Here is a 24425-nt window from a genome sequence, read left to right as displayed (position 1 = left end):
TCTTAGATGGCTTCAGCCGTGTCATGTTTTAGGAGGAAGTACCTGGTCTGGGAGGCTGGTGGATGAGATCTTTTGTCCCAGGGCCCAGCCCGCCAAGCTGCTTCCCTGATGAAGTGGATGGTGATGCTGACTTTCGCCACAGGGTATCTTTTGCGGGAAGTGAAATAGGGGATTCCATTATAAAGACTTGTCCCCACTGATTTAGTCATCGCCCCTACCCAAGATGAGAAGTCCAGGATAGATGCTCTATACTAAAATCTCTATGGGATGTGATTTTCATACTGAGCTTCTTGGTTTCCTTTGAACAATGCAAATACTTCTTCCATGAGAGTTTGCAAAGTTAGAATTGCAAGACTCCAAAGATAAACCTCAGTGATCCTCTTCTCCCTTTTTATTAACTAAAAAGCAAAACAAACCTCTTAGCAGCATTTAGTACTAAGGCAGAAGGAGCAGGAACTGCCTATGTTCTGCACACGTAGAGGCTTGGTGAAGAATCAGCACTTACAGAAAGTGTCTGAGAGGAGCTTTCAGGCCGTGCTGTACTGAGTTAGGACCTATGAGGAGGTGAAGGGGCGAGTCTGAGCTGGGCAGTCACTGGGCATGGTGGTTAAATGAACAGGCTCTCGTTATCCTGAGCTCTGCAACCCATTACCCTGGGCGACCCTGGAAAAGCTCTGGACCTCTGCATGCCTTACAGGAGAAACAGGGGCTGCTGGGTATGTAAAGCAGACAAGCTGAGGGCCAGGCCTGTGGGACCTTGGGTTGCTCTGGGTATTATCAGGGGCCCTGCAGCAATGCCTGCATCAGTATGTAGAAGAGATTTTGATATGTGCACAAAATTTTTAAAGTTTGGGGAAACCACCACTTCATCTCTCATTTGTCTTTACCACTTGGGCCTGTCCTCTGTCACTTCTTTCCTGTCCTTTCTCTCTCCACCCTTTCAGGGCTGAGCCTCAGTGGGAGGTGCCTGCTCCTGGGAAGAGGAGGAGCCACGGAGGAGCCTTGAGGCTGCTGACCAGGGCCTGCCACTCCCTCTCTCTCCCAGCGTCCAGGCTCAGCCTCCCCCTAACTGGGGCCAGCCAGTCCCGTCTCCCCTTTCTTGCTGCATGTCCCGTGTGCTCTTCCTTCTGTACTAATAATAAGCCCGTCAAAACTGTGTCCACGCTCTTCCTTAAACATAAACTGAGCTGTCAGCTTCCCTCGCTCCAACTCCCTGCTCTCCAAGCTGAGAACCCTCTACTTTCTCTCCTGTTTCCTCTTCCTCCCGCCTCTTGCCTCACCTCACTTCGCAGACTGGGCCCCAGTCCCTACTCGACTCCTCGGGCACCTTCTGCAGTCCCCCTGGCAGCTGGCCTCTGCACTCCTGCCCCTCCCCCCACCTCCTGTCCTTTCCTCACTACAGCAGAAGGGGTATCATGCCTTCAGCTGGAACCCTGTGACGCTGTCAACTGCCTCCTCCTTTTAAAAGGCATCATTCGTGTCATTTATCCTGAGAAAGAAAATCACATCCACAGAAAAGAAGGTCGTTTCAGGTGCAGATTGTTTGCAAAGACCCCACAGCCCACCCAGAAGGTCCTCATGATGAATGTCAACTCCCTCCACTTGCCCCCGTCCCACTGGCAGCTCCCGCCTCCGGTGCCACAGTTTCCCCAGCAGTCCTGTCTCCAGACGCAGCCTTCCCAGAGTGGCTCACTGAAAACTTTGTTCGCTGCTTAAATAAGCTGGTCCAGGCCAAGGCAGACCTGGTCATCGAAGATGACCTAGTTTTGTGAAGAGGCAGAAAGATTACAGCCAGCTGTGTCTGAACAGTGAGGACCTTTGATTTATACCTCTTTTTTTAAAAAATGGTTTTGGTCAACCAAATCACTAAGGACTTGCCCTTACTAAATATTCTTTCAAGTTCGAGGCAGATCTGATTATTTGCTTTGTTCAGTTGTGGTGGTAGTTGCGTGTGCATGTGTGGGTGTGGTTTGGTGTGCCGGCCCCGTGTACGAAAACTCCCTCCCTCACAGCCACACGGTGCCTCGTGTATGGCTCTCCACTCAGTGCACGTTGTTACCTGACTCCCATTCCAGCCCTGGGGGGATGCGGACTCACAGAGGAATAGAACCTTCTTATAAAACCTGCGACTACAATTATGACTACAATTTTACTTTTGAAGCACCCGCTTCCCAGAGGAATAGCCAGTGATTGATGCTGCTGTCAGAAGCCCAGATGCACACACTCATACATCAGCCGGGAAATTGCACAAACAGCTCACCCAGCAGGCCGGGCTGCCTCACCCACTGGCTCCCCTCTGGGAAGAGAGCTGACAGGAAACCCAGGGCCACAGCAGGGATCAGACAAGGGGAAGGAGCTGGAGGAGGATGGGCCTCTCAAATGTCCGCCAGGTTCTTTCCTTGCTCATTTCTGCTGAGGGGAGGTGCGCAGGCTAGTCTGTAGTGCCCTGGCTGTGAGACCAGAGTTGAGGGGTGTGGGGTCACTGGTCCGGAGAGCGTGCTTCAGCTTGGTTTCATGGTACACGTACAAGGATACATACAGCTCTACACGCAGACCTTCATTCTTTATAGGTGCAGGTGGTGCCCACATTTCCCCTCGGGGTGGATGTGACCTACGTGGGCTACACTCAGGCTACCTTGGCAGAGCGAGTCTATGTTGATTCCAGCAGGACGGGGCAGCAGAGACTGGTTTGTTGCTAAGATGTCTGAAAAAATGAGGGTGCTATTGGGGCAGAAGAGTGGAAAGTGGTCCAGCAGACCTGTGGGCGCTGTGTGATGCAAGGGCGCTTCATCGGTAGCGGCAGGCCAAAGCATTGACATTCTTGACCACATAAAAGCCCATGGTGACTGGAGGGATGACCAATGTCCGACCGGCCCGCAGGGGGCGGGGCTTCAATTCGGGGAGGGTCCCATCGTCCACCATCACCAAGGGCTGGCCGTTCAGCTGCACTGACCTGTGGGGAGGAAAGACAGCATGGAGCTCGTCAATAGTGCGTTCTGCTGCCTGGCAGAAGATGTGCGCATGGCCATCACTTCCACTTGCCACGCCCAGGCTCTCCCTAGGGCTTTATTTTAATGACACATTTACGCATCTCGGCAACGCTCTGAGGAAGAAACGGTCACTGTTGCCATGCCACCTGCAGTGGTTGAGTGACTGGCTCGGGATCACACAGCCCGTAGGTCTGGGGACAGGGTTTGAATGTTACCTCGTCCCACAGACACCTCACCTAGACAAGTGACAAGTCTCTGTGATGCAAAAGCTGAACAGTACCTCACACTTACATTTAAAAAAAAACACAAGAACACTTTAGTTAGACCTGTGGAATGAAGCAGAGGCTTAAAATGATTGCAGAAATCTCCGATTAAACTCAAAATTCTCATTACTATATTTGACAGCTTAGAGAATTGACATCATTTGCTTGCACAGGATTGTTCTGAAGGACAGAGATATAGCTAACAATTCTCCTTTTTAAATCTAAGAATGAGCATTCATATCTAATATTTAATGAATGTTTCCATTTTTAGCAACACAATGGGGTATAAGGAGATAAAAGTAGGCGTTCGGGATCCTGATTCCCCCATCTAGCCTGCTCTTATTCCTCCTGTGCGGCAGCCGTCTTCATCCCTGAGAAGGGGCCCCAGACGTGGTGCTCTTAGAGAGCGGAGGGGCCAGACCATCCGTCCCTGGCCCGTGGTGCAGAATCCAGACAGCTCCCAGCTGTTCCTGGATGGATAGCCATGCACCCCGGCTGAAGCTCAGTTTCATGGGTCAGTAGAAAAGGCCAGAACCAGGCCACCAGCTGGAAACACGGCTGTGAGCTACCCTCAGAAAATCAGCATTGCATTGTGATGACTGTTTCTGGGACTGGCCCAAGCTCCCAAGTGATAACATTGCGGTGATATCATCTGAGCTGTAAAGAGAATAAAATGTTAGTAATTGATGTAAAGGTCTATGTTTAGTGTTCCTTCTGTGCTGTGAATGATAGACAGGTTTAGAGAGAGATAATCAAACCCATGCCCAACGGAGCAGTGAATTCCCAGAGATAAGTGTGCTGTAAATTGCTCCCAATGGAGAAGGAGGCAGGGTAGCAGGTCCCGGCCGGGCCCCACATGAATCAGCTGGGACCCCGTCCAGATCTGACAGGCCGGCGGGGGCAGCCCCCCTTCTCTTGTTGGTATGACTAAGGAATGAATGAGAAAGGACCAGACTCCTGTGTGGAGAGCCAGCCCTGCCTCTGGAAGGGGGTGGGGTAAACAAGATCTGAAGGTAGGTGTTGACCTCATCAAATACTCGGGGAGCTCCTGCTCCAAATTGGGGTGATTCTCTCTGGTGAAGACAGGCTACTCATTGGAATGGGGGGCAGGCTGAAGAGACTGCAAAAACCAAACCGAAACTAAAATCCCCCAAAACCCAGACAGGTTTTCACAGTGTGTTTTCCTTATCTTGTTTCAGGCGGTGTGACTATCCAGCAACCAGACCTAGGCCCTGTCAGATACAAGTTCAACAATATTGATTGATCTTTCCAAAGCATACTCCAACGTGTATCACTCTCTACTTGAAAACCTTCAATGTCCCTGTTACATACAAACTTGGATGCAAGCCCTCACCTAGAGGATTTGGGTGTTGCCCTTTTACATTCAGATGTTCCCAGGGTGCTGGCATCTTTGACTTCTAGGCAACGCAGAACCAAGTGTGTTATTTCTATGCTGATAATGAGCCGTTTTTCTGAAACAGGCCCCACTCTGGCTTCCTTACAGGCTTGAAAGAAAGCCATCTCAGAGTGGGTTGAAACAGGGAGTGTGGTCAAGATTCTGGACTGATCGCTAACTCCAGGAGCCAGACTCCTAACTTGCTTAGATGGCTCTGGCGTGTCTCTTCCCCTGACTTCCTGCAGTTTTTGCACCTGTGAGAATGCTACATAGGCTGCAGTGTAAATGCAACGAACCAAAACTATGAAAGTGCTTTGAAAGCATAATGAGCTATATAAGTGGGAAATGGTGTTTTTGTTATTCTTTTCTTTGCCATCATGGGCACCCACACTGTTTGGTCCTTATACCTGACTGCTCTGTGGCACCGACCCACTTTCACGGCTCCTTGCCTTCTCTCCCCTCGTCTTCCATGTGCTTGTTCTCTCCCTCTCTCTCTGTTCATCCTTCATTTCCTTTTCAGGGGGACTGTTCTCTTCTACCTGCCTCTCAGATGGCAGGGTTCCTGGTCTTTGTCCTTGGACCTCTTCTTTCTCGGCACTGCGTACTCCTCGTGCTATTACCCACACCCGGGACTTTGCAATCCCCACATCGATGCTTCCCAAACCTGCCTCTGTAGCCCAGACCCCTCTAACACACACATCTCCACTTGGCTGTCCCACAGGAACTTCCGAGTCACCAGGTCCAAAGTAAAAACCTACTCGAACCCTTTTCTCTGCCTTGTTATCTTTGTGCTGGGACCACCACCACCTGTCCGACTGCCCAAGCCAGAAAGCTGGGCATCACCTGACATTTCTGTCCCAGTTCCTATATCCAGGGTCCTTAAGTCTAATCGATTCTGCCTTTTAATGTTTTTCAATTCTGCCCCTTACTCTCCATCAACTAGTATTTCAGTTCAGTCCCCGCCCCCACACTTGCCACATCGTTGACCTAGTGACCCATTGCTGTCACTGCTTCAAGCTCCCCAGGAACTCCCCATCCCTTCTATTTGCATTTGGACACCGAAGCCCAGCATCAGCCACCTCTCCAGTCCCAGATCATGCCAGCACCCTTGCTCCAATGATCACTGACTGTGGATCACGGACCTCTGCGGGTGTGGGGGCGCTGCTCTGGCAGTTACTGCAACAATTTCCTCAATATGTGCATGAACAAAGACTGTTTTGCAATGAAAAACTAGTAAGTTTTTCACATAGATGAGACAATATTTCTCAAGTGAAAATGTCAGTAGGTACTGTTGGGATTAAAATACACAAGTTCACTTAGAAGTATAGTAAGTATCTTTCAGATGTGAATGCCAGTAGACGCTGTTGGAATTAATAAGAAACAAGTTGACTTAAAACTGTGATGAAATTCCCAACAGGGCTTTCTCAAGGGTGAGGGCATCCTGCGCTTTTTGTTCAAACACAAGTTTTAAAAGGACAATTACTACAATGTTGCATCACAAAGGAAGACTCCCACTATCCAAAGATCCTGTGCCCGTCCCCGGCAGGGTCCGATGCAATGCCTTGCAGTTCAGCTGCCCAGGGACACTCTGTGTCCGATGAACTCCTTGGGTAATTGTAGAGCTTGCTCGGGTGTTGTCCCCTCTGGGGAACCTTCTCTGACCCCTGCAATGGGAGTCCCCCCTCTGGGCTCTCTTGTACCCCAAATTTACCTGTTCCCACCTCACTGGGTTGTGATTTACTTGCTCTATCCCTCACTGGATGGTAAACTTGGGGCTAAGAGGGACTGTCTCTTTTGTCCTTAAATCTTTGGTGCCTAACAAGATGCTTGGCGTAGAGTAGGGACAAAATATTTTCTGAACAAGTGGATGCATTTTTGAGGCTCTTTTGCATTATTTCTGGTCTTCCTGGGTTGAATATCCCACTTCTATGAAGGCTCCCTGGGGGCTCGCTCAGTGTCCTTAACAGGTTTCATTCACACAGTGATTCTCAACCTTTTTCATCTCATGGCACGTAAACTAATTACTAAAATTCAGTGGCACACCAAAACTATATTTTTTGCCAATCTGACAAAATATAGGTACAACTTTGGTTCATTCACACTGGACAGCTACTGCTGTGTTGGCTGTTTTCACTTTTTATTTGACAATCTAAGGCAGAGGTGTTGAACTCATTCTCACCAGGAGGAGGGTGGGGGGTGGCGGGGGCGGGGGACATCAGCCTCACAGTTGCCTTCAAAGGGCCGAATGTAATTTTAGGACTGTATGAATATAACTACCCTGAACCGTTAAGCAGTGCTGCCTCTGGGTAGAAAAAAGGTGCGGGCAGGATAAAACAAGGTGGAGGGCTGGATAGAGCAAGGTGGAGGGCCAGATGCAGCCCTCAGGCCTTGCGTTTGCCACTTGCGCTCTAAGGGAAAGAAAGGTCAGTGCCCCCGACTAAGGCGTCAGGTATCGCATGTGAACATCACTGTGCTGACATCCCAATCCCTCTGGCTCTTGGCGGCCCCAAGACAGCAGATAAGCCCTGATTCTCAGTCACTCACTAGATAACCTCATTCCGACCTGAAACAAAACCATGGGTCACCGTTAGCATTTCTCATCCTTGGGAAAGATCTTAAATGACCATTTCTTACTAAGCTGACAACACAAGTCAGCTTTGTGAGACCGCGAGTCTAGTATGTCCTGGCCTAGAAGGTCTCTCCATTACAAAGGTGGCCTGTGGGCCTAACGACCTCCATTCTGTTTTCCTTTTAGTATTTATCCTGTTATTCAGTGACATCATATCATGCTAAATATATAACATGTCATTTTATGTATTGAGCAATTCGCAAATTTGAAAACACAATCATGCTAATGATAAGAATCGCTCACTAGTGAGCACTGTCCGTGCAAAAGGCACCACACTATGATTTACTTGGACCATCGCATTTCTCCCTACAACTACCAGCTGAGGCAGGTCTTTGCATCCTGTTTCAGACGAGAAGCCCAAAGCCTAGAGGGGCTAAAACTCACCCAAGTCACACAGCCAGGGAGTGTGGGGCTGAGACCCCACTACTGCCCGGAACCACCGCCCCACCTGGCCTTCCTCGTGATTGCTAAGGAGCCCTGTGAAGTACATCGGGCAAGTACTGTTATTATTATTGTAACTTTACTGCGGAGACGAGGTGAGAGGTGAAGTGGTCTGGGCCAGGTCATGCACTAATAGGTAGCTACGCTCGGTCTTGAATTCAGGCCTCCTGACGACCTTTTTCTACTATTTCATGTTTTTCTTCAGTTCCAGAGGCCACTCGCCGGATCGTGTTTCCTTCTTTGAAGCCCATTCTTATCACATTCTCGTCATATGCTGGGGCCTCCAGACTGCCCATGACTTTTCCAACCAGACGCCAAGTGACCCAGCCCATGTTGAGCTATTTCTCTTAATTCCCTAGCTGTTGAGGGCACTTAAATTATCCAAATATTAGAACAACTGGGTTTTATCAGCATCTGTTTTTACTAAGTCTGGGTTACTTGCAACTCCTAAAGTTGATTTCTTTATTGTCCATGGTATTTGAAATGGGATTCAATGTCTCAGTTTGGAGTTGAGCTCTCCGCTCCCCAGGTCTCTAAGGGAGTCTGCTGGCCTGGCCATCCTCCCAGCGCCCCACCCGCCGCTCCCCTGACCTTTCTACGCCCCTCCACCTTGATGGCCCTGCTCACTGGTTTTCGTGTCTGACCATGGTTCTTGCTGGCAATGGTCACTGAAGCAAGCTCTCAACTCTTCTGAGGTCCCAAAAGCAGGTCCCATGAGCACAACTCTTGACAGTCTCGAAGACAATTTGCTGGACTCTGTCCTGGCCCCAGGTGGGCTTTTGTCGGGGCAGGGACAGGGGAAGTCTGTGCATCACGGGGAGCAGCCGTGGGACCTGGCGTCTGGTTCAGGCTGGCATACCCGGGGCCTCGAGTAGGAGGGGAAAGGGCTCAGGGACAACCAGGCCGCCTCACCCACTTTGAGAAAGTGATTCCCCTTCTCTCAGATGGGGCTTCTCACCCTGAAAGATAGACTAGCTGGACCCTAACGTTCCTTCTGGCTCGAACACTTTTCAGGCAGCTGGCCATAGCCTGACAGCTGGCCCGAGGCAGAGCCTAATGTCAAATTCAGACTGATCCCACACAAGCAGAAATCTAATCATGCCACCCACCTACCTAACCTTCGAACATTGTCCAAATGTCCTTACAAGACCCCATGAGCAAGGCCTCTACATGCTCCTCCAGCCCCTTAGAGGCTCCCAGTGGCCCCTGCCCATTCTGGCTCCCCACCGTCCACCACCTCCTTCCATTCTGTGCTGTAGTGTCTCCAACCAGAACCTCTCTAATCTCACAGGTTTTGTACCTGTTCTCTCTGCGTAAAACCTTCTCCACGCTCTCCCCACCCTTCCGGGTTCCTTTTCCTGGCTAACTCCTTCTTGTCCTGCAGGCCAGGTCCCTCCAAGTGCCCCTACACGCCCAGTACTCCCTGGGTCTCAGCACGTCGGTGTGCACCGCCCCGCACTGGGGCTGCCCAAGACTGCTCGTCAGTCCAGCCATTCGATGGAAAGATCGTGTTTTTGTCGGACTCACCCAGCTCGCCCCTGTCCACCGACCCACAAAGTCGATTCTCGATAAAAGGACTGGGGATAAGTATGCGGGCAGCAAAAAAGGTGCCGGATTGGAAGCCAGAGGTTGGAATTTTAGTCCAGAGTCTGCACATGACAAGTGCAGGCCTAGATATATCCTCTGGAGTCTCAGCTACCCGATTGCTAAATGATAAGGCAGAGGGGTGGGAGGGAAGGAAGAGAATGGGGGTTGGGGGAGAGAGAGAGAGAAAAGAGAATGAATAAGAGTCTGAGTGTGTGCATGAGCGGGGGTGGGGGGACTGGGGTGGGGAGGATGGGGTGGGTAGGGAGCCTATTGGTGTGGGGTGAAGTGGGTATCAGGTTCCTTTTCTCCCCAATAACCCACCCACCTCCTAATTCCGATATTATTCCCATGTTTCCCATGAGCCACTAGAGGTCACTCTTATTCCACACAACAGTGCCGGAGAGCTAGACAGGGTGGTGGCTCCGAGGAAGCAGGAGCTCCTGGGTCAGCTTCCTGGGAGCCAACGGCGGTGCCGGAGAGGCAGGCCGGGAGAGGAGCCCTGCGCTTGGTCTCCAGGATGATCAAATCACAGACTCAATCCAGTCCCAACAAAAAATTTGTTGTGGCCCAGTTGGTAGGGGATCCACATGGAATGAGGCTGATATTAAGCAAACGTGCAAAGTCTGACTGAGATTCCTGCCCGGGGTTCGGGATTTCAGGCCAGTGTGCGGAGAGGGGGGTCAGCGCAGGTGCGGGGCTGGCGGTGCCTGCGCAACGCGGCGCTGGGCTCTCCAGTCCCGGATCCCAGGCGCCCAGGCCCACTCGCCAGCTGCGCACCTGTGTGCATTTTACAGGGCCCGGCGGCCCGAGTTGTCCCGCCGAGGCCCCTGGCTGCGTTGGAAAGCTGGTATGTGCAGCTTCCCTGCCCTTTTCCAGGTCAGGGGCAGGTTAGAGTCGCAGGGATCGCTGTCAGGTTTGAGGAGAGACCCTGCTCCCCTCCCTGCTCTGCGAGGGACTGTGCATCTGGGGTCGCTCAGAGAGGGAGTTCCTTTGAAATAGCCATGAGTGATGGCGACTCCACCGAGAGGGCGGCTGAGGAGTGGCCGCCGCAGCCTGGTGTCCCGGGTCCCACGTGCCCAGCTGGAGCAGAGGCTGTATGTTTATGACCCTCTCTGGGGCGCTCCTACTCCTCAGGGGTCGTGGGGAGGATTACTTCCTCCCAAGCGTGCCCTGCAGTTTTTCTCCCATGTGCTTTGTGCTCCGTCTGCAATCTGGTACAATCTGTCAAAAAGCACACTCTTCCCTCCAGGCCCCATCGGATGCAGCCTCCTCCCCCGGGGCCTTATCTGAGAGCCCCAGCTGGAAGAGAGGCACTTCCCTGCCCCCGCCCGCTCCCCACCCCTCCGTGAGCATGCACCCTTCTCAGCTTTGTTTCATCCATGTGCAGGAGCCGATCGGCCTGCTGAACGGAACTGTTTCATATCTTCATTTTCAGTCCCACCGGTTCAGTGCCTTCTCGATTATGACAGTCGTTCAAATTAACGCTTGTCGAGTTCTACTCAACCTCTCTAGGGGTTCTCAAGTGGTGGGTTAGACACTCCAACCCTTCCTCTGTTGTTAAAGAGAGGGGAGGGGAAAGAGAAAAAACAGAGAGAAATGCTTTTTGTTCCCCTTATCCCTCCACGAGCTCATATCATGTTAGGTTCCGGGCCACGGAGACACTGGGGGGCTGATGAGAGCCGTCACCCTTTGTCCCACTCTCCCAGGGCTATCGGCGCGAGGGGAGCATGACGGAGCTCCTGTGCCACAGAGAAGATACTAGGACTCCTTTATGTGAGCAGAGCCGGCGCGTTTACGGGCGAGTTGTTAGGAATATAGGCTTCTCCTATTTGCATTTAGGTTTGGGGGTCCTGATTTGACCTGTGTCCTGTCCCAGTCTGCCTAGTAATTGTCCAAGTCCCAATGAAATTCTACCATGTGCTTCTGATGGCTTAAAATAACTTAGCACATTTGGCAGACAAGATGAGAGCCAGCTAAGAACCTGAACTTGTGCTGATATTAACTCCCAATAGAGGAGGGAGTCATCTGGGGGCAGTCTGGGAAGAATATTTGACTCTGTGACCATCTGAAAGGCCCACGTCATAGGCACATCACACCCATACCACAGGACACGATGCGAACCGGCTGTAGCACTGTGGAGGCTTGAGTACGTGCTTTACTCGTCCCCCCGCCCCACTGTGAGGATTCACTACCGCGATCCCCGACATTCACAAACACCGTGTAAGAGGCATCACTCATATTCCCACTGTTCTTCGTGCTATACAGAGTTAATGACAACAGATGCAGTGCTCACCCAACCCGGGCGGGAAGCACAGGAACACGCAGACGTGCGGTCAGACACACTGTAACGAGCATATTACACAAGGGGAGACAGCAGGAAACCCAGCTTCTTGGCCAGGATTTCCAGGCCTTCTGGGGTCTGGCACTAACTTATTTTTGTGGCCTTTCCCTTCACCCCACAAAGCATCTTACATCCCAGTCCTGTGAGGTGACGTGCGATACCCCCAAGCAAAGTGGCCTTTGAACTTTTGTATCCCCAAACCTTTACTAAGCTCGCCTTCCCTCCAGCATTTCCGAGACCTATGTCTCATCCATCCAGCTCCTCCTGCTTGATGGCCCTCAGCCCCACTGGTTTCCCAGGTTCCCAGGTCAGAATTCACTTCTCACTTCCTTACACTGCCACTCTCCTGTCTTTACCCTCTTGTAGTCTGTCTTGTCTTAAAGTACCCCTGTGGGGAGGAACCAGGATCCCCAGCCCTAACTGTGAGAAGCTGGAAGAGGCGGTCAGGTGGCTGGGGGTGGGCCAGGTGCATCCCTCTACAGGCAGTCTGCAGGGGAGGTGAAGAGTCAGGGGAGAGGGCAGGGGTGCATGTGGGTGTGTGTGTACGTGGCGCATATGTGCAGAGGCAGGTTTTCCGTATGTAACAGGATGAGATAGAGTCCATCAGCCATGCCCAAAATTTGTTCCATTACTGTAAGGTCATGGCTCCCTGGACACCTATTCAAATACATTAAATCAAAGGGATAAATATCTCAGTTTTATTGGATTTTGAGTGTTCCCTATAATATGGAGTGCATTGGTGTGCCCTCAGTGAGAGAAAATACGATGTCCCAAGTGGTACAGGTTATGTTCCAGGGTCCACAGATGTCAAAGCGTGAAGTGTGGTGACTTGGAATCATTCTCATGAAGATGAGCAGGAGAGGGGGTGGTCTGCTAAGTGGCTGCTGGTGTTTGGGAGCTGGTGCACAGTCTGGCCCTGCAGCCGCTCGTCTGGAAAGAACCACACCCGGGTCCTGCTCTAGGGATGAGGTGGGTTAGGTCCTGGCAGTTCCCTGGGCCTTACGTCTGCCCATCGCCCAACCACAGCCTCCAGAGGCAGTGGAGACAGAGGGCAAAGGCCACTTCTTTTCAGCGTGGCCCTGTCTTCTCCTTTCAATTCATTCAATTCACTTGATTCTCAATTAAAAATCAGCTGCTTGGAAACAGGTTAGCTTTACTCTAAAGTGTGCATTTACCAGTGTTTCATCTGAGTCACGTGGAGCAGAATGGAAATCTCTGCAACAAGGGTCCCCAAGTGAGGGGAGGGGAGAGCACAGCCTTGACGGACAGCTATGCAGAGAGATGCCAGCTGCTGGGATAAGCTGGAAGAAAATGTATTCTGTAGCCGAAAACAAGAGAAAAATTCTCAGAAAATAAAAAGTGAAAACTCTGGAATCCTAAACATCTTGGTTTAACATGTAAAGTATAAGTCGAGATGTAAAATAGAAAAGCATTTTATAATGCTCTAATCTGCACGATGATCTGTCCACGACTAATCAGGGAGTTGAAACAAACGAGAAAACCTTTGGGGAGTCGTACACTGGGTCGAAAAGAACTCACAAGGTGGGGGGTGCTCACGGCATGTTCACACCTTTGGCAAACAGCTTAGTGACTGAATGAAGAACAGAATCTGGGTGAAATCAAAGATGCAAATCAGCAGGGGTCTTGGTCCTGCATTTTCTAGAGGGACAATGGTTCTCTCCCTTGGCCACATATTTGAATCACCTGGAGGGCTTTAAAAAATACTGGTGCCTGGGTCCAAGCCCAGAGACTTCAGTTTAATTGGTCTGAGGTGAGGTGCGGCATTGGGGTTTTTAAAACTCCCCAGTGATTCAAAGTGCAGCACCACTGAGCACCAGGGGTAAGAAAGAGTGGGGGTGTGTTTGCAGCTAGGGGTAGAGGGGAATCAGGCAGCTTGTTAACCATGCTGTTCTGAATTTATTTGGAAGAAAACACATTTTTTTAACTTAACTTTTAGAGTACTATGTCAGTAGGTCACATTTTTTAACATAAGAGGAAGATGTGAACTTTGAAAAGGCATGCTTTTTGTTGAAAGTCTGAAATGAGCATTTTTACCACTTCGATAGAATTGCTCTCTCAATGTCTCTCCTGTATCACTAGTGAGATGAGCTTTGCTCCTCAGCACCAGCCAGGGCAGTGTGTGTGCAATGCACACCCCTGTAAAGGGTGGAGTAAGAGTGGAATCAGATGATGCATTTGCACAGATAACGAACTCGGGCGTTTCTTTAGCACTGAAGGGGAAAGCTCCATCCTTTTCTTGAAGTGCAAGTTCTGTACAGTCGTGTAGACTTCTCTCAAGCTGTGTCCAGAGCACTCCCTACAGAGTGCTGCAAGCTCTTTGGGCAAGAGGAACTGAGGGGGTTAAGTACCACATCCAGCACCCTCATTACATTTTCTAGATATATATGTAATTATTTACTTAGACAGTACTATATATATTTGTTATAACTTACTTCTTAGCCACACGAGGTTCACCTCCCCTAAGGTTCGGTGAGGAAGCTTATACTGACTAAAGCTTGTAAGACTCATTTCTCTCACTATGTATTTACTTCTCTTTCTTTTTCCTGTAGACTGACTCAGAGCCTTATGTCTAAGTACTCTTCTAAACCGGTAGTCTCATGTATATTTAACTTCTACCTTTACAGTGTCTGTTTCAGACGTTCCGAACTGGAACACGAACCGGGCTGCTGCTGGTTAGAGGAAGTACTGACCCTTGTTCACCTGCGGCAGCTCCGAGTCTTCCCTCTTGCAGACACTTACTTTCCTGCCACTTACTCCCCCAGCCTCCGCAGCTGACCTGGCATCCTCTGGGCTCCGAGCGGCCCGTCCGGAGGGCCGCAGATGTTGTGGCTGCATCCGCGCCAGTAGGGTCCTGTCTTCCAGGGAAGGGGCCTGTACTGGAACCCTTACTTTTTAAAAACGACATTTTTAACCGGCACCTGAAACCCTCCATGAGTTGCCAGATTTCTTTACACTCTCTCAGCTTGAAGGGCACAACTCTTGATGTTCTCTACCTCTTAGAAGACTTCAAAACAAATTCCAAATGCATTAAAAACGCTGTTATAAAAACAAAACAAAAAAGAAACTAGGAAGAAAATAAAGATACATATTTATCTTCTTTTAGAAATATAAATACATAAAAAAGTAAGTGGAATGGAAGCCACTGAACAAAAGATAAATAGATTTAACTATATAGAAAGGGAATACTTCTGTATGTCAAGATAATACCCTAAAAATGAAATAGTTGGAAAATAGCAAATAAAATACTGGAGAAAATATTTCAACACATATAATAGATAGCAGAAGAGAAATTGCCTTATATTAGAAAAAAACTTACAAATCATTATTAAAACAGATAACACCCCAGCAGGAAAACTAAGCAAAGGACACAGAAAATTCATGACAAGTACACAGTACTAATAAAAATAAAAAATTCAACCTCACAGAATATACAGTATTAACTCAAAGAATACACATTAAGTAAGAATAGTATTTTTCACTATGAATTTGGCAAAGATTTAAAAAATTCCTATTCTGTGTTGATGAGGTAGAAACAAAATATTCACATTTCTTACTTCTTACACTGGTAAAACTAAGCTTGTCTGAGGTAAGAAAACTGCACTGTGACATAATTAATCAGATGAGATAAGAGTCTAAAACTCAGTGGATCCCAAGAGGATGGTGAGCAATCTCCACACCAGGCCACTTGAAGAGCGGTTGAAAGCAACGAGCGTGTTTAGCTTGGAGACTAGCATCCTAAGGGGAGACATACTGAAAAGTCGTAAAGAAGGTATACATTTACTCTGCTTTATTTTTGAGCAAGGGAAGAAACGGGAAGAAAACACCCTTCGGCCACACATAAGAGGATCTTTTCTGCAGTCAGAACCATCTAGTCCTGGAGTGCGCCGGCGCAGGGGGCGAACCTCCCCATCAAGCAGAAGCCGACAGGCTTTCTGTCTGGGTTGTTATAGAAAAAACACGCATTTGTTTCTAAGGGGACTTCCAGTTTTTTCCTATATAAAGTCATCTTTTAATCAGTGCAGAACTTTCATAGAGTGGTTTATTTAAAAATGAAACTAATTTAAATGATCCCGGACAAATGAAGATAATGGGACCTGCAAGGAGTACCTCTGGTCGACCGGAGTTCAAAAACTCCAGGCACCAACTAACATGAGCAGTACAGAAGTGAAACACGTAGGTGTCTTGAGTCTGCTGAGATCAGTGGAGTAATGGCCCTTTGGTCCCAGAAAACAGGTCTTCAGATTTTGCTGTTGAGTGAGTAAGAAGTCTTGTTATAGAATTTTTAGGGTTGAGGTTTTCCCCAAAGCTCCTCTTGCCATATCTGTGCATATTCCAAAATAAATGTGGTGCTTCCAGTTATCATCAGAGAGATTGTGGTGGGTCAGGCAGGGTCAGTTCAGCCCTCGGGACTTTTTGCATAAGCCAAGCTCTGAGTCTGGAAATTCACTCTCAGAAGGGGGCCTGTTTCAACATGGACATGAAGTTATTTTTACAGTCTCAGCACCTGAGTGTTACTTCAGTATTTTCAGAACCATTCTGTTTGGCTAACATTAAATGACACCTCTCAAAAGGCATGCAGCTAGATGCCAACTTTTTTCTTTGATATAGAATTTAGTGGGGATAAAATCAAAGCAAAAATTTATCCCAGAGAGATGGGTGGGGAGGGGGCTGGAGAGAAAGGAGTAAGGGGAGGGAGAGATATTCATTTCTTTCCAGAATAGTCAGTAAGATTCTTGGTTCATAGCATCCTTGAGAATGTTTTTTTCATCTAATACCATGGCAGCTGAAGGAGAGCCTCACGCAGATGTGAAATTCGAACAGGTAATATGGAACCCGTGACACCCCAAGGCAGAGGAACTCTGCACCTGTCTCATGGCACCACCCACAGGCTGCCTCCTGCTAGTTGTTTGTTTCTAATAACAGAGACCAGCTCCTTCAGGGCAGAGACCTGAACATCACCGCTGCCCCCAGGCGTTAAATAGCTTTTGAAGGCCAGGTGCTGACATGGCCTGTCATTAAGTCGATCGAGAGACGTTCTGATCTGAAGTATTCACATTCGACTTCATATTCTGACTTTTCCCCTAAGTTGTCCTACTTGGGATTCCTGAGTTCTTATATGCAAGGGTATCGATATGGGACCACAGTTCATTTAACATTTTAGCCAGTTTAATTGCCCCTGCAAGTTGGCCTGCTAAAGAGGAAAAAGCTCTGTCTAGTACAGAGCATGACCTCAATGGTTGAAGACATATACTCTCCCGTTTCCCTGGGAAACCCTCCCGGCCAGCACCTTCCCTCAGAGGCGGGTCTCTGAGGGAGGCACCGTGAGGTGGGGCAGCTGGCAGTGTCTGGGTGTGGGGTCAAAATAGGACACGCTGAGACTGATGTTTAGGGACCTCAGATTAAACCAATTTACAGTCACTCCTGGTATTTAATTGCCCCTTTGAGAAAAGCACACAAAAAATAGAAAGAAATCACTCAATTTTGCTAAGAAAAAGAATTGCTCTTACTAAAATTCTGTGACTGGGAAGCAGAATCTTAGAAGCAGCTCAGAGAAGCACTTTTAAGGATTTAAAATTAGGACTTGTGAAGAATATTTAATGGAACTGGGATGAGTTTAGCCTAAAGGAGAGAACATTGCTGAGTAAAGTACTATTTTAAAAATATATTCTGTCCTGGCTGGTGTGGCTCAGTGAATTGAGCACCAGCCTTTGAACCAAAGGGTTGTCAGTTCGCTCCCCTGTCAGGGCACATGCCTGGGTTGCAGGCCAGGTCCCCCAGTAGGGGGTGCATGACAGGCAACCACACATTGATGTTTCTCTCCCTCTCTTTCTCCCACCCTTCCCCTCTGTCTAAAAATAAATAAGTAAAATCTTAAAAAATATGTATTCATTATGTAAAGAGCCTAAGATGAAATTAATCCAGACGGCATCATGACAGAGTTCAGTCATCCATGCTGTATATTTGTCACTGTGTCATTATAACGTTCTATTACTGGGCTCTTGGGGCAGGACAGTGTTGAGGACAGTACACTGCATCCGGGGTCAGGAGGGCTGAATGCTAGGTATTTCCCAGCTCTGTCATCTCATAGTTGTGTGACTCTGGCGCAAGTCACATACTGCTCTAAGACTCAGTTTCTTCAACTCCAAGAGGGGAGAGAGACGAACTGTTCTACTTGCTTCAGAGTACTGTTCAGAGGTTAAATGAGATAATGTCTATTAAAGCTCTTTATTACCTATAAAGTCCCAGCCACAGGCACAGCAGGCCCCCATGTTCTTACATAATGAGGAGTTCTTATGCAACTCAGACTGAACAGAAACTGTGGGCACTCCTTCCCCAGAGGTCTCTAAACACAGAACATCTTCTGGTCCAGATGTTCTAGCCACAGGCTGTCTGCAGGCAGGGGAATGAACTGGGACACCTCGAAACGTCACTTCACTCCAGGATCCCTAGCGTCTGCTGACTCCCTCAGGTCCGTGTGTCGGAATAAAATAGCCAATGTGATAAAAGCTGTTTTCTTTTTTTCTAATTTTTGGATGGTTTTCCCTCCAAATGGAAACAACCCAGACACATAGAGAAGAATACCTGGATCTAAACAAACGCCTGCTCTAGGTTTGACTTCCCCCCAAAACGGGTCCTCCTGCTTCCTGATGTAGGTTGACTTGTTTGGCCTGGCCTCCCATTGCTTCTCTGTTAAGACATCGGAGATATTTATGTCTGGGGAAGAATAAACTCCCTGCCTGTCCTAGAGGACAGTGTTTACTGATTTGTGGTTGTGCGAAGCAGTGGACGGACCCTCTCCTGTGTAGACGGTGGAGCTGCCCCCAGTGGTGCTCTCTGATCTAGAAGGGGACTATTGTTGTCTTGGGTGTGAAGGGTCAGTCTTCCTCACAGAAGGGTGAGAAACCAAGAACGTGACAGAAAGGGCCCTGATGTTGGAGATTTTTTGGAGAGAAACTAGCCTTATAAGAGCACCACTCCCTCCTGTTGCGCAGTCTCCTCGTGTGGCCGTTGAGGGGCTTGAAGAAGCCACTCAGCTGGTGCGCACAGAGACAGCAGGCCCCTGAAGCGGGTGGGGAAGGGCAGTGGAAGAGAAGAACAGAACCTCCGAGTTTGGTGGGAAGCACTACTCGTTTTCCTCGCCCTCCCACTGAGTGAGGAGTCTCGGAGCACCTCTGTGTTGGCCATGGCTACTCAGCGCTGCCTCCTGAAAAAGCCTGCCCTGTTCTTGGTTGCACCAGGCAAGCCTTGGGAAAATGAGCTCATTTTGTGGTGAAATCTTTCTCTTTTCAATTGCACTGGCTGGTTTTCTGTCATTTTAGAGGACTCTAAGCCAAATCTGTTTTCCTTCAGTTAGCAGTCCTTTGATTATCTGAAGCAAGTTCTTGTGACTTACCTTCTTCGCCTTCTCTGAATTAAATCTGCCCATTTCCCTCAGCCATCCTTGAAGAATATGTATTCCAGAAACTGGATACTCTTCCCTTGTATACACCAAAGTTTTGTAGAAGCTTCACTTTTCCTAACTTGGGGGGTAGAGAGCACCCACCTTTTGCCTGGTTCCTAGAATGAGAACTGTCTTTTATGAGACTTGAGTGGTGGGTCTTAGGACTGGTCCACTCACTGGGATGAGAAACAGGAACCTTCACTGTGGACCTGGATGCTTGGACTCTGCCTGACTATTGACCTCAAAGGTGCTTCCTGTGCAGTAACACCTGACATACTTGCGTCCTGAGTTCACATGGGGAAACCCTTTCAGAGATGTCAAATATTTCTAGCCCTGATGGCAATTTTAAGAGAAGGCAAATTACCACATGTTCTCTACTAATCAAAAAAGTTTGCCAATGTCTCCCTCCTGCTGAAACCTCAGGCCAGAATGCCCCACTGGTGGCCTGAGTGGCTCACCGACTTGCTCCATATCCTCTTCCAGGTTCCTCCAGACAGGACCAAGTACAGGTTCTCCTGCCCCAGGAGCTTTCCATCTGATTCTGAGCTAATATGGCTTCAGGCTGCCGCTAGGAATTAGCAGACACAGAACACAGAATCTGGCCCCAGAGGCTTATAAAAGAGAGCAGGAGACACCGAAGGCTGAAATCACTTCCTAGCATTTCCTTTCATCCTTTCCTGCGGAGCCTGCTGCACCGAAACCACGCCCTTCCTGTGAGACCCCCAGCCCAGCACCGCTGAGGGCTCTTGCTGTTAGTAGTTACTGAGCAGAGCGCTGGATGTGGCACTGAACGTGTACGTGGCAGTCCCTATCTGGCAGCCTACAGTCCAAAAGGGCGTAGTTTAAGGTCACAGGCACCAAGGTCTAGGTGGGAGAGGTGTTGAAGTAGCAGTGGTCTACAGGAGAGAAACAAGTTTAGAGAAGTGAACAAAGGGCTAGAAATTCCACACTGGAGCAGATTCAGGGTTCCAGATGGAATCCTGAAAAACTCTGGTAAGTATAACATATGTAAAATTTTCATTTGTAGGAGGCTTCATTTCACTTGATTGTTCTAATTTGATTCTCACAATAACACCATCTGACCGGCCAGGGAGCTAAGGTTTGGCTACACATGTAAATGGTAGCAACTGGATTCAGAGCCCCTCTGATTCCAGTTCCCTCTGCTTCCAATTGTGTGACATTGTTATCTGATCTTAGTAGGTATTACCAAATCCCTCTTCAGGACCCCTGTGGGATGACTAAACATTTGGTCAGTTCCTTCCACGTGGTACACATGGTCTTCCTGACGTTGGCCAGGCTCAGCTCCTAATCTCTTTGGTTCCAGAAGACCCAGAACTGCCACGTCACTGCTGAAGAGTCAGCCCCTCTGTCAGACATGACTTTTAGGCCATTATTTAATGGCAGTGGGAGAAGCCTTCTGGTCAGTATGGTGGCATAGGTAAACATGGCTCGCCTCCGCACACAACCACATCAAAATTACAACAAAATTATAGAACAACTATCACTCAGACCCATCAGAAATTGTGTTGAATGGAAGTCTGACAACTATGCAACTAAAGAAACTACATCCATCCAGACTGGTAGGAGGGGCAGAGATGCAGAATGGGCTGGTTCTACACCTACATTGCGGTGGATAAACATTTGGGAGGGATATCTTGTGAGTGAAGAGTCCTGGCCCCGCATTGACCCCCCCAGACCAGGGTCCTAGTGCCAGGAAGATAAGTCCCCATATTTTCTGGCTGCAAAAACAAGCAGAGAGAGTCGATGGAAGAAACTCCTGGAGTCCCAAGCAGTTCCTCTTAAAGAATCGACACACAGACTTACCCAGACTCACTCCCTCTGAGCTCCAGCACCAGGGTAGCAGCTTGAAGGGACCAGTGTCATACAGGGAGGAACTGAAGTATCTGGCATCAAGGTGAGCACTGGTGGAGAGCTTTCTCCCAAACAGAAAGGCAGGCAAAGGCCATTGTCCTTTTTCTGCACCCTCCCCTCACAGAGCCACAGTGCTGGTAGGCAGGGGCCATCTCTGAGACTCCATCAACCTGGCTAACACTGTTTGCCCCACCCTGGAGGTCTCTTGAAGCTCTATCCCACCCAATTACAGTTGTTAACAGTGGCTTTTCCATATGAATGGTGGTCTTGGATCATGCTTCACAACTTCCTAAATCCTATCAAACAAGCAGCAGCTGGCCTCAGTGAGCTCCCAGCCCCCATATCTCTTTACATGGCTCCAGGCATGGCACTAGCAGCAGCTGGCCCAGATTCACAGTATGGCCTTTCCTGGGGATCTCTAAGGCCAGCACAAGTAGTGGCCATCTTAAGATTGCTTTATAACTCATAGAGGGTGACCCCAGACAAAACACAGGTGGGGGTTGACCTTGACTTCTGCAACCTAGAAAAATCTAGGGCCTGCTTGCCCCATGGATAGTTGCAGACCACCTTGAAGCACCAACACCCTGTCTCTGCACAATGGAGCCTCCACAGGGGTGGAAGTTGGTGGTCAGTGGTCACAGACAATCCTTGCAGCTGACCAGCCTGGGTAAATCCCTCCCATTGACCTGACAAGAGCAACCAAGGCTCAACTGAAAGAGGAGGGTATATGCAACCCAAACAAGAGCATACCTCAAGTACCTAACTTGGGTGATAGGGGAGGCTATGCCATTGGACCCTACAGGACACCTACTACATTAGGCCATGCTACCAAGACAGGGAGTCATAGCAGCTGTACCTAATACATAGAAACAAACACAGGAAGGTTTCCAAAGTGAGCAGATGAAGAAATATCACCAAAATGAAAGAACAGATCAAAACTCCAGGAAAAGAGCTAAACAAAATGGAGATAAGCAATCTACAACATGCAGAGTTCAAAACACTGGTTATAAGGATGCTCAAGGCACTTAGTGAGGACCTCAACAGCATAAAAAAATCAAGTCATAAACAAAGGATAAACTAATTGAAATAAAAAACAATTTACAGAGAAACAATGGTAGAGTGGATGAAGCTGAGAATCAGATTAATGATTTGGAACATAAGGAAGCAAAAAACAACCAATCAGAACAAGAAAAGGAAAAAAGAATTTTAAAAAATGAGGATAATGTAAGCAGCCTCTGGGACAACTTTAAGAGGGTCAATATTCACCTCACAGGTGAGCCAGAAGAAGAACAAGAGCAAGAAATTGAAAACTTTTTGAAAAAAATAATGAAAGAAAACTTCTCTAATGTGGTGAAGGAAATAGACATGTAAGTCCAAGAAGAACAGAGAGTCCTAAACAAGTCAAGTTGGACCCAAAGAGGACCACACCAAGACATGTCATAATTAAAATGCCAAAGTTTAAAGATAAAGAGAGACTCTTAAAAGCATAAAGAGAAAAGTAGTTAGTTAATTACATGAAGTTCCCATAAGACTGTCAGGTGATTTTTCAAAAGAAACTTTGCAGGCTAGAAAAGATTGGCAAGAAACGTTCAAAGTCACAAAAAGCAGGGACCTACATCCAAGTTCCTCTACCCAGCAAAGCTATCATTTAGAATTAAAGGACAGATAAACAGCTTCCTAGACAAGAAAAAAACTAGAGTTCATCAACACCAAACTACTATTATATGAAATATTGAAGAGACTTATTTAAGCAAAAAGAAAAGATCAAAACTATGAACAATAAAATGGCAACAAATACATATCAACAATTGAATTAAAAAACCAAACTAAACAAACAAGAAGAACAGAGACAGAATCATGGATACAGAGAGCCTTTTGAAGGTTGCTTGATGAAAGGGGAACATGGGTAAAGAGGTGAGGGGATTAAGAAATATAAATAGGTAGTTACAGAATAGCTATGGGGATATAAAGTACAGTACAGGAAATGGAGTAACCAAAGAACTTATACCCATGACCCCTGGACATGGGTGTGGAGATTGCCTGAGGGAATGGGGGGTGCTTGGTGGAGAGGGGCAAAGGAGGAAAAATTGGGACAACTGTAAGAGCATAATCAATAAAATGTAATTAAAAAATAAAGAACTAGCAATGTAAAAAAAATAAATGGCAATGGGAGACTTAAATTCATGGCCTTCAGAAAATAGGACCAAGTATGAGAATTTTAGAGCTAGAAGGGATTTTAGCAAAAATATAGTAATCCTTGAATTTTGCAGATAAGGAAATTGAGTCCTAGGGATTAGGATTAAAGGATTTGCCCAGGTTTTATGATTCTTTAGTAAACCAGAACCAAGCCTCCCATCTAGGATGAAGACCAGGAATTCAGCACACCAGTCACGAACTACTGGGAAGTCGAGAGAAAGGGAATAAAACACTCAAGAGAGCTCTGCTGATATAGGTAAAACTGAGAGGAAAGAAAAGTAGAAGCAATGTACATGTGGTCAGAAAACAGAGCCAGAATGCGAACCAAGACTGAAAGCACAGATCTAGGGTGGGCTAAAAAAACTCCGTAAGTGACTTCCCAGATTGTGTTTTGTTCCCATCGCACATACAGTTGGAAGCCAAATGCAAGCCACCAAGGTTGCAGTGCAACAGCGAATAATTAAAGCACAAATAGTTGTGGGCAGCTGTGGGAGTGCAAGCCACCTGCTCCAAGTTTACAGCTTTGTTAAACTTGGTAAACATTAGAAATGGAGTGGGAACGCTCCCAGTCTGTACAGTGTCCCATACCCTTCCTGGGAGGCCTCTTTTGGGGAACTGAGGTGGCTTTGCCCTTGACCAGGCCCTTGTCACCCTGGCCTAGAGCTGCTTTCTGTTGATAACAGTCAGTGTTGTCAACAGTCTCTAGTAAAAACTGAGGGAGGTAAGGAGTATCACAAAATCACGTATTTCTGGAGTTTGAAGGGACCACAAAGCCCCCAGAATATAATTTCTTTCCTGTTGTTCAAAAAAGAAAATTGAGATCCAGACAGGTGATGTGCCGAAAGTGACCAGGGTAAGGGCAGAACTGCCTCTGATGTCTAGACTTCTGATCCTTTGTTCCGTGCTCCTTCCTCAAAGCCCCACGAGGTTTGTAAATGATGACAAACGGGCTTATAGCCTTACAGAATGTTATAGCTGGAAGGGACATGGTTCTCCACTAGCAGTGTTTTAGGTTGTCACATGACTAATGGGTGCTATTGACATTTGGTGGGCAGGGGCCAAGGATGCTAAGCAGCTTGAAATGGGATCATCCTGCATAATGAAGAATTGTCTTGCCCAGATGCCAAGAGTGACCTTGTTGGGAAATATTTTGTCCAGTGTTTTATAACACAATTGAGGGATCCAAGCCCAGAGACAGGGTGATGACTGACTAGGGTGCCGGGGGAGTCAGTGGTCTCCTGACTCCAT

The 24425-nt window shown here is 48.0% G+C and overlaps 1 protein-coding gene across 1 annotated transcript in view; it reads right to left on the bottom strand.

Annotated features, from left to right (window-relative positions):
* Positions 1-376: 376 nt before the first annotated feature.
* HPSE2 (heparanase 2 (inactive)) overlaps positions 377-24425 on the bottom strand; it is a 260303-nt gene continuing 236254 nt past the window's right edge. The window contains exon 10 of the mRNA XM_037050907.1: positions 377-2953. Within this exon, the coding sequence (XP_036906802.1) occupies positions 2788-2953 (166 nt within the window). The 3' untranslated portion in view covers positions 377-2787. The remainder of the gene's footprint in view (positions 2954-24425) is intronic.

This window comes from Sturnira hondurensis, unplaced genomic scaffold (assembly GCF_014824575.4).
Source record: "Sturnira hondurensis isolate 20B ecotype Veracruz unplaced genomic scaffold, ASM1482457v3 Scaffold0006849, whole genome shotgun sequence".
In the NCBI taxonomy this organism is placed as follows: Eukaryota; Metazoa; Chordata; class Mammalia; order Chiroptera; family Phyllostomidae; genus Sturnira; species Sturnira hondurensis.
Note: the sequence above shows the minus strand (reverse complement) of the source record. Positions and strands in the feature narration are given on the sequence as shown.